General features: G+C 40.1%; 1 protein-coding gene across 1 annotated transcript; it reads left to right on the top strand.

The window, feature by feature from the left end:
* Nucleotides 1-305: 305 nt before the first annotated feature.
* On the top strand, nucleotides 306-10,810 carry LOC136429449 (uncharacterized). The gene is made up of 9 exons (XM_066419279.1): nucleotides 306-703; nucleotides 1,239-1,466; nucleotides 1,759-1,918; nucleotides 2,493-2,608; nucleotides 2,850-3,051; nucleotides 8,489-8,681; nucleotides 9,093-9,163; nucleotides 9,681-9,874; nucleotides 10,169-10,810. The coding sequence occupies exons 1-9, from the start codon at nucleotides 515-517 to the stop codon at nucleotides 10,295-10,297; spliced, it is 1,482 nt and encodes a 493-aa protein (XP_066275376.1). The 5' UTR covers nucleotides 306-514; the 3' UTR covers nucleotides 10,298-10,810.
* The last annotated feature ends 9 nt before the right edge of the window (nucleotides 10,811-10,819 follow it).

Raw genomic sequence — 10,819 nt, 5'->3', positions numbered from 1 at the left:
GTCTGTCGACTTATTAAATCATCCTTATACAAAAGTGCATTTATACGTAAACACAGTCTTATACACACTTACGAAGATACGTTAAGCTGACATGAAGACCATGCCACTTTGTTAGGTCACGGTCTGTTCAGAATTATGTTTCTTTATAGGTCAGGTGCAGAAACAATAATTCCCTTTAGAGTGCCCAATTTTCATGCAAATTGAGACCACACTGTGGAGGGAGAAATGCCCCCCTCCTACACAATCCCCCTGCTCAGTTACACGTGACCACGACTTTATACTATCTTAACTATTGCATCCGGTTTTCCCCAAACGTACGGCGTACGGCGCTGTCATGACGCCGGAAGAAATGTAAACCCCCATCGTAGGTACGACGTGAGTTTAATGTGACCATAGCTTAACTATCAATATGCAACGTGTCTGGTCAGGCCTAGGTCCGGTTCAAGTTTTAAATACCACGGTATGCATGTAGCTAAAAATATAATGAGGAGGCTGACTGTAGGTTAGGACCGCAATGGCGCCGCCATACACTATCGGAGCTTTTACGTCGACTGTAGCCGCGATTTTGAACGTTAAGAGACCATTGAGGTGCAGACGACACCGGTTGATCGTGTTTACGAGGTACCCGTCACCAGGCGAAACCAAGTCTAGACTGACACCAGGTCTTGGTGACAAGGGGGCCGCTCTGGCACAACTCTGCATGGTGAGTATTTGTTAGTTGTCGTCTTATTGGTTAAACGACAGTAGCCGCAGCAGACAATTAAGATCTCTCCAGCAAAAGACGTTGGCCCGATATGTTGAAAATCGCGAATCAGTGCTCCCCCCGAAAATAAATGCCGGCGTCGGCCAGAAAGCCTGCAACGGAGGCTACTTGCGTTGCTGGAGTCGAGCCAAGTTGTAGCCCTATGTTCCGACATCCACACGACAGGGTGACAGTAAAGAATCCCTAACCTACTGGCCGTTTTCCCCACACCACTATACTGCTCATTACTTAGAAATGGTTCAAATTTCGTTATGACGTTAACGAAATATGCAAATTATGAAATAATTAACATATCAGAGTAGAGTAGAGTAGATCCTTTCGGCCAGGTAGGAAGGTCATATTCCAATTTAGGCCGCTCATCCGTTTACTGGATCGTGATTCCAAGCTTGTGAGGGCAGTCTAATGCACCGTATTTGCCTGTAATGTTACTAAGAAGCTTCTTTGAAACAAAGTGTCAATTTGTTTTGCCGTTAAGACAAACAAGGCAATGAGGGAAGCAGGACAACTCCAAAAGAGACGTCCAGGCGATGTTTCTGTTGAAGTACGCTACGTCGGAGGCAGCGCTGACGATGTGAGGTACTGGTTAGGGCGTAGGAGAGACCTGGATTTCTGGTGGAGCATCCAGGAGGGAAAGGATCTTGGCCACAAAATGGCAAATGCTTTCAATGATGCATTCATGGACGGGACTGAAAGTGTGGTATTGGTACGTTGAATATGTTACTCCATACTGTGCAGTTACATTCATCGTAGGCTGTTCAAAGCCCGGGGCTCTTGTCCTTTCGAAAAACTCTCAAATGCTCATGCTTTAGACCATTTTGATGTCTTCTATTCGAAAGATATGTTGAATATAACAAATATAAGCAAATAATGTAAACAGCATGTCTTCAAATGTTAAACAAATTTTGGAGCTCGTTTGCATTTTTGGTAAAACCTGAAAATAATTAGATTACACCTGTGGTGCAGTTTCTAAAGTCATTGTTCTGAACTTCTACCAGATTGGCAGCGATATACCCGCCCTTACTACTGATGTCTTGGAAGAGGCATTTAGTACATTGGAGTCAACCCAAGAAGAGAACACTTGCGTCATTGGACCTGCTAAGGATGGTGGGTACTATCTCATCGGCCTGAACCGACACACAGGGACGAATAATATAGGTAATAATTTTCTTAACGTTTGCTAACGTTGCACCACACTTGACAGCCATGTACCGGTGTTTGCCATTCATGTGACTATGACGTAAGTTTTGCTCGCCATGCTGAATGCTTTAAAACTTAGAAGTTGCCAAGTAAATCTGAACTTGTATGTGTCATTGCAGTCACGCCATTGTGACATTATACACATGCAAATTGTCAGGTTTAAACAACCAACATGGCGAATGTGACGTCACGGTGTTAACACCCCATAGATTGTCGTTCCTTCATTGTTATCTGTAATGTTTGTTCTGAATGAAGAGTTACTTATGTGAAATCATGATGACGTTGTGTCAGCATGACCAAATGCATTTTTGTCAATTTCTCTTTTTCTTTCTTGTGGATACCGGCTTGGCATTTATAATGTGCATGTATATTGAGGCGGATTCGTCATTTTCCTGGCCATATACATCAGGTTAGACCACAAAGTATCGGGAGTGAAAAAATCCCAAAATTTCACTGAAAAGCATCTAAATTTGTGAACGGTAACACCCTGACTGGTACCTGTTAAAGTTTGACCCCTTTTTTTCTCTCCCAGATGAGCTATTTCAGGAGATTGCATGGGGAACTAACAGTGTGCTCCAACAACAGATACAGGCGGCAGAACAACTGGGAATACACTGTCACCTGTTGCCCTTCAGGCTACAAGATGTGGTGAGTGCTTTGAAAATAATGAGTGGACTTTCCTGCATGGCACGCCACCAGGAGGCATCGCCAAAAAATAAAAGCGTTTGACTCAAAGTTTGTAGATATTTTGGATCTTCTGCAGCAAAATTTAAGTAAGTGCTGCTGTGGCACTGCATAATGGAAACAATGTGATTTAGAGACACCATCAACTACAGAATTTGCCTGATTAAATGAATATACATGTATTAAAAATAAATGTTCCTTCTAGGACACCAAAGATGACCTTGACGAATTCGAGTTGAGGACTGGCATCAGTCGACATGAACTGTTAGCTCCGAGTTGGACTGTCATCATTCCTGTTCTCAACGAAGCGAAGAATGTAAAATCGGCAATAGACAGTGCTATGCAGGTGAGGATAAGGCCACAAGTATTAGGCCATGTCGATTCGATTATATGGATGACATCAGCGCGCGCATAGTTTTTGTCCATTTCCGCACAAAACATTTTTGAACTTACTGTAAATCCTACAAAGCAGATGCAAAATGAGTAAATATATGCCGTGAATTGCAAAAAAAAATCAGAAAATGGATACTAATGACTACTAGAATGGCAAAGTCAATTCTCAAGTCGAAGAAAATGTGAAAGAACAAAAATGAAGACTTTAATGTTCGGCATACCATACTCCGTGTGTTTAGTCATTTGGTTCAACCTTCCTGACCACTTAGACCAATTTTTTTTCGCACGCTCGCGCATTAGTTCCCTGAGGTTGTCACCATCTTAAATCAACATGGCCTTACTTACCGTGCGCGTGTGGGGAGGACGGTACACTGCTGACACATAACTTGATACGTTCCTTCGAATTCTTAAAATATGGTGTTTGCACGTTACGTCGACGCGTCACAGAGGCTGCCACACTTGTTGGTCGAACCTGAAAGAACCTAAAGTGTATACTGTGCACTGGCCTGTCATTGTAAACTGTAATGACCTTTTCTAGTTCAAATTTGCCTGGTAACTTCTTGTTGATGTTCAGTACGTATATAAAAGTTTTCGGTCACTTGAGTGCAAATCCCTCATGTCCCAAAGTGATAATATTCTAGAAAAAAATCACCCAAAATCCCAGACATATGCACATGGCTCTCTCATAGTCCGCGATTCGAGGTTAGCTAATCAAGAACCTGTCAGGCGATTGTCTGCCTTTACTTCGTCTTTTCTATGTACATTTGTAACTGCCGCGCTGTGAGGATACTGTAGCAAAGAACCCTTCCATTCTTGGGTTTTAGACTTTCTACCATGTATGGCGATCATTGAATGCTATTTAGTTGTAATATATTTGTCTAAGATCAGTCAATTGCTTCATATACTACATTTCTACTAAGTATATACCATCAGTGAATGAACCGATTCAAGATACAGCCATATCTTCTCAGCCCTGAGGCTTTTTGGCGACGCCTCAGGGGCGAGCCAAATTTTTACTATATTGTGTGCAGATTGCAAGAATTCTAGGAATTGTACAGGAATGTGAAAGTCCATGGGATGATAACTCAAGGATGCCTGGATGTATTGTCTTCATATTTTGTAGGTGGGTAGGTCTGTGGGAGACCTTGTAATGATTGGATTTTGGGCCCCCTAGCAACTTTCTATGGTACTGCAGGGGAACTTTCACTTTTCAAATCTCGTCTTCTGAACATGCTATAGTCATGCTTTTTAAGTGGTGGATAGCTCTTTGTTAGGAAAATATGTCCTGTAGATTTGGACCCCCTAGCGGCTTTTTTTTGAACTGCAGGAGCTTATTTGGACTCAGAAAGAGAATAACGCAAGAAGGGGATGACAGATCATCATAATTTTTGGTGTGTAGATAGCTTAAGTGATGATTTACATAATCATATGCCAATTATGCAAATCAATATCTGATTTGCATAATTAATGAGGACAGTTAATAAATCAGCTGCATTCTATTATAGGACTCTCAAACACATGACATATGTAACTGAGAAAGAGATGAATATCGATAGATATCAATTATGCAAATTGATACTTAATTTGCATAATTGATAGCAAAATACTTCAAATCCATAGTGGTAAATGATGGGGATTTCATTTTTGCACCATTTGGAAGTTAAGTAAATGTGGCCACTATTAGACACAAATCTTGCATAGAGGGCCTCATTTACATAATTTAAGAGGAAATGGTATGATATCTTTAAAACAAAATTTTCATTCATTGGACAACCTGTGTTATTTTGGTAGAGAAGGTGATCGACTGATATGATTTATGCCACTTATGCAAGGTCCTTATTTCAATGTGGGCTAAAAACGAAAACGTTAACAGAGACCACCGTCGCCATGGCAACATCTTTTTATGTTGCCAATCTTGTTCTAACTACAAAATCTTCTGAGCAGTAATCGATTTCACCTTTTTAAGACATTGTTAAGACATTGTCTTGAATGAACCCCCAAATTATGGGGCGTAGTCTGTGATTGTAAAAAATTCATTTCTATTTACAGAGTTACGGAGGTATAGTTTTCACTCTGTCTCTGTGTGTGTGTGTGTGTGTACGGCGGAATATCTTAAGAACCTCTGGATGGATTGCGATGATATTTGGTACGTTTACTTAGCAGGTGTGGTGAACCCAACGGCCAAGCTTGGTACTGCAGCAGGACTTCCGTTTTTGTATCTTTGGTCCTTGACAAGCTGTGGTCAGATGGCAAAGTATACGTAATGCAAACAAAAATATGTTTTTCTTGACTGGCAACCGTGTCAAAACGCCTGGAGTATATCAGACACTGCTACTGACTCAGAGAATGGGTTCATCTTCTGTAATTATTCTTTGTCCACAAAATTACCCTTAACAACTTAATTGTCCACTGGAAATAACACCATTTAACACTCTAGCGATCCTGTGAACTGATTGGACCAAATATCATTTACTGACCAATCAGCAAGCAGTCATACGATTAAATAAATGACCTCAAACCATGTATTTTAACCGATCATCAGTTTTATTATATTTCCCACACATCTGAAAATGTTGCCCGGACATTGAGCACTTCATAGGTTTTTGTAAAGTCGAACGTTATGGAAATTGTATCAAATAAACAAAGGAACGTTATCAAATTGTGTTCATGCAAACTACAAATTAATTGTCTAATTAGAAAAATCTCCATTCACACCATGGTACGTATAGATCTACTTTTGAACAATTGATGATGACATTTGAAAACTTGTTTCTCTTCCTTTAACAATTTTCCCCACAAAATACAGCTACTTCTCATGTCAAACCGATGACTAAATCCTAACCGATAAGAATGTAGAATATAATCTATACACACTGTGCACTCCATTGTTGTTAGAAATCAAAGAAAAGATGCATGGCGATCATTGTATGCTATTTAGTTGTAATATATTTGTCTAAGACCAGTCATTGCTTCATATACTACATTTCTACTAAGTATATACCATCAGTGAATGAACCGATTCAAGATACAGCCATATCTTCTCAGCCCTGAGGCTTTTCCTAATTACAAAATCTTCTGAGCAGTAATCATTTTCACTTTGTTAAGAATGTCTTAAAAGACATTGTCTTGAATGAACTAACAAAGGGGATACAATTATATGAAACCGATTTTAAAGACACACTCTATTCTTCACGGCCCTGGAGAAAATCTATCATCCTATTGAAGTTCCTGATTATAGAATCATTCAAAACAAGAGTTCTACGACCTCATACCTTCGCGAAATGATTTTGACCTTTATGACTGACGTATTAGGAGTGTTTTTCATCAATCAAAAATCATACCAGTTGATCCTCCTCACCCAAATAACATAAGTTGTCCAAACCTCCTTGTTATGATTATGAGCTTAACAAAGAAGGTTATGCTAACATTTTTCATCAATAATGCAAATAAGCTCCTTATTAGCATAATTTGATTCAATGGTGTTCACATTCACACAACTTCTAAATGCAACAAGTATGAAATTGCCGTTATTTACTAGTATGGAATGATAGTAGTTTCTCATGAATTATGCAAATTAGGCCTACATTTGCATAATTTCTATCTATTGACATTCCTCTCTTCCTCAGTTACAAATGTCACATATTTGAATAGTCATATCATGGAACACAGCAGGTTTTTAAAATTGCCTCATTAATTATAATCTGATTTGCATAATTATCATCCAATCATACAAAGCATCACATAAGCTATCTACATACCAAAAATCATGACCATCCATCAAGCCCATCTCGAGTTATATTATTTTCTCATTAATTATGTAAATGAGGTTCTCATTTGCATAGCTGATATCTATTAATATTTCTCTCTTCCTCAGTTACATATGTCACATGTTTGCGAGTCCTATCATGGAAATTGATGAATGTATAAACTTTCCTCATTAATTATGCAAATTAGTTGCTGATTTGCATAATAAGTATCCAATCATGTACATCATCGCTCAAGCTATGTACATGCAAAAAATCATGACCTTCCATCAAGCCCTTCTTGAGTTATTCCCTTTCAAAGTCTGAAGCAAAACCTACCCCTGCAGTTCCAAAAAAGTTGCTAGGGGGCCCAAACCTATACCACTTACTCTCTGCCCAACGAGCTATCTACCACTCAAAAATCAGTTCCATAGCATGTCCACAACACGAGATATCATAACAGGAAGTTCCGCTGCAGTACCGTAACAAGCCGATAGGGGGCCCAAAATCTAATCATTTTCAGGTTTCATCGAGACCTACCAACATACCAAATACCAAGACAATCCTTCCAAGAATTCTCGACTTATCGTGTTCACTAACAGACACACAGACATGCTCGGTATTCCCATGCTGTGGCACTGCATTAATGACTGTTCTTACTCATATAAGGCCGTGTATATCCAACTTTGGTCAAAATTTGTATGTTTCAGTCTTTTAATTGGTGTAAGGAGATATCTTTGTGGTTTGGTTTCACATGCTCCGAGTGGACTCTTCCAGGCTGGGAGTAGGTCAAAGTTGACGATTGTTTTCGTCTGTCAGCTGTTACGAGAGAACGAGCTGGTCAACTGTCTATTTTCTTTGCATGATTCTAAAGTAGACAGATGTGGCTTTCTGGTGCATAAGAATTTTGGGGGCTTGCAATTAAGGTGAATCCTTTTCTGAGCCCTTGTTTTAGTGCTTTAAAGCATTACTGCCTATATGGGCAAGTCTATCTCTTGTATCTGCCCTACAGCTGGCTGATAGCCAATTTGTCCCTGGCAGTATTGACTGACGTTTCCTGCCTGCCTCATGACCCCTCATGACCCCTCATGACCAACTTTGCCCCCCATCTACCCGTATCAATATCCCCTGAAACAATACAGCCCACACGTCGCAACCAGAACGCATAGTAAAGCATACAATTGAACACATTTTTACACTTTTCTCGTTAATTATGCAAAACACTTCGCCCAAAATCTAATCATCTTGAGATTTGCCACATACACACCGACACACCAACTACGACAACAAACCATCCAGGCGTTCTCGACTTATTCTGTTCACTAACAGACACACAGACAAGCACCATCGAATAACCTACTCGACGAAACCATTCGTCGCGAAGGTAATTATGGGAGTGAAATTACATAGTTACACAATTTTACAAATTTACCTGGTAACATCCGGGTTGAACAAGCCATCACTGTGGTCTTAGCGGACAATACTTTCATTATAGCCACTTGAGGCATTTGAGAATCAGAACTTGATTTCCATTATTGATGTGGAATCTTACTTCTCACTGGTGATACATGGAGGAAATTTCATACTCATTACATTAGTGGCTTATTACGGTAATTATATGTCTAGACCCTTTGCTACAGTAACTCCATTTCGAATGGGGTCATTATAATTTGATTATTTCTGATGTGCCAATCAATCAACAATTAAGGGAGAGCCGTCCAGATGAACACCGGTGTCGAGCATGCATCAGGAGACTACTTGCTGTTTCTGCATGCCGACACCCGTCTGCCGTCATCATGGCAACGTGTTGCTCACAGGACTCTTTGTAGGCCCGGAGTGTCGATGGGAGCCTTCCAATTCGGCCTGAAGGATGCATCAGCTGAAGAATCAAGCATCAGCAGGTACTGACGTCAACCTTGTGCTTATCTATTCATTTATCGGTTCAGCGTGTACACGCCAGGGTTGCCGAACTAGCTTAAAGCAAAGATTGAATTTTGGGTGAAATTGCTATCGTCTTCTGACTACCTACGCTTTCTCATAGCCATCTCCTCAAGCTAGATTGCGGAAGTAATGCCGAAATAAGAACAATAATATAAAGTAAGGCCTAAGCCTAAGGCATCAATAAAAATGCTTAATATGATGCATCAATATGAATGTTTTTGACATCCTATATCCTCGTTCCTACACCAGTTACAACAAGTGATTTAACGATACCTTTATTAGTTAGTACGTTTCTGGATAAATAACAGTATGAAAGAACAGAAGCTAGAAATTTCTTTTTTTCCCATGTGTATTTCCATTTGCTCCTGCAGTGATAGCTGGTGGTTCCGACTGCAGATGAGATTTTTGGTGTGGAATGCCAACCTCAAATCAACACGCTTTGGTAAGAAAATATCACAAAACTTGATCTTATATAGTTTTTTTTCTAATTATCTCGCTCAATGCAAGGCCGTAGGGGAACACTTCTAAGCATTGAACTATTTGAACTAATATAGCTATGGTGAGAGATAGCGGTGTATCTTTGTTTTGAATGTTTGTAGGTTATATTCGGGGGAAAGCAGTGGGCTGGAAAGGAGTTCCATAGTTTTGCTGTTTGCTGTTAACCACTTGACCTACTCTAAAAATGATACATCTGTAGTTAATGGTAACCACGTTTGACTGGATTCTAAAGTTAAAAAGTCATTATATTTTTTTTTTCTTGGCTGCCATAGACATATAAGTTGTTATGGTGATGTCTGCTTGCTTCTATGCGTTACCCATTATATTATTTGTTAAGTTATCCGGAATATGACCGATGGAATCTACATGTACCAGTACTATTGGACGACAGTATTGTCATGCTATCAGCTAGAAAAGCAAATGTTCTCTCTAAAAAATCAGGAACTTGTGACCCATTACAGAGCTTCCATACGGAGATCAGGCATTCTTTATGACAAAGAGACAATTCCTAGAGGTTGGAGGCTTCCCAGAATTCCTTCTGTTGGAGGATGTCAAGATGGTGGCATTGATGAAACAGCATGGTCACGTGGCCATAGCAGAAGGCCACCCTGTGCTGACATCCGACCGGAAATGGAGGCAACACGGTTATTTTCAGGTAGAGCAGATACTTAGAATTGTATCCTCAGACTACACATTGCAGTGATTGTGTCAACACATCAAATTGCATAGGGGGAGTATCAGTTCTGATTCCAGTCCACTGAGTTTCTAATAGACTGTACTGGTGAACAATCAGAAATCTGAACAATTAATAAAGCCAAGAGGAGGCTACATGCAGCCAAGGCTAACATTAGGTCACGTTCATGATAAAAAAACACTTTGTGGCTTTTCTCAGTAATCGCTTCTTATATGTCACCATGCTAACAATGCAGCATTTTCTATATGTATACAGGTGACAGCTCGGAACATTTGTGTGATGTTGGCCTACAAACTTGGGGTGCACCCAGACACACTTGCAGGGTGGTACTACAGCCCCGTCAGGAGGTCAACAGCGACAGACAACCCGAGTGTGCCATCTTGAATCTTCCAGCTAGCACAGTGTCCGCCACCATGAATCTTCCACATGTTGATTTCGTATCACGTGATCCAGTCTACTATTGCCCCGTTCAGTTTCTTCCAAAACAATGGTGATGACAATGTCATTGCGTGAAATGCAGATATGGAGTGAGGTTATGTTCACTTGTTGTAAGCAGGATAAATGACTAGAGTAGTGCAGGAGCCCTCAGCTGGTAAAACCTAGGATGGCTGCTAGACTAGAAATATCATTTTATGCTGTGGCATTTGTGTCAACTTTATACTATAGTATGATATCTTAAGATAACTGCATGTGGTAGGATTGACTGAATATGATAGAAACATACATATGGATGCTCTGCACTTTGGCAAAACTGGTGTTCCTGTCCTTGGTGCTGGATAAGAAATCACGAAACTATGGTGGCTATGTCACTGAAAACACTTAGAGGAAGGATCTCACCTTTTTTGTCACATTGATTAAGAATTTTATCATTCTGACTGCTTTAGAGGGGAGGAGACACCAACTAAT

The sequence above is a fragment of the Branchiostoma lanceolatum genome, chromosome 3 (assembly GCF_035083965.1).
Source record: "Branchiostoma lanceolatum isolate klBraLanc5 chromosome 3, klBraLanc5.hap2, whole genome shotgun sequence".
In the NCBI taxonomy this organism is placed as follows: domain Eukaryota; kingdom Metazoa; phylum Chordata; class Leptocardii; order Amphioxiformes; family Branchiostomatidae; genus Branchiostoma; species Branchiostoma lanceolatum.
The sequence above is the reverse complement of the archived record's forward strand: the minus strand, read 5'-3'. Positions and strand labels throughout refer to the sequence as shown.

Bases quoted from the DNA above. Each gene is read 5' to 3' on its own strand.
- LOC136429449 (XM_066419279.1), top strand. From the start codon at position 515: ATGGCGCCGCCATACACTATCGGAGCTTTTACGTCGACTGTAGCCGCG. The intron at 2,609-2,849 runs GTGAGTGCTTTG...TGTTCCTTCTAG, and splicing joins CCTTCAGGCTACAAGATGTG to GACACCAAAGATGACCTTGA. The intron at 3,052-8,488 runs GCGCATAGTTTT...TCAACAATTAAG, and splicing joins TATATGGATGACATCAGCGC to GGAGAGCCGTCCAGATGAAC.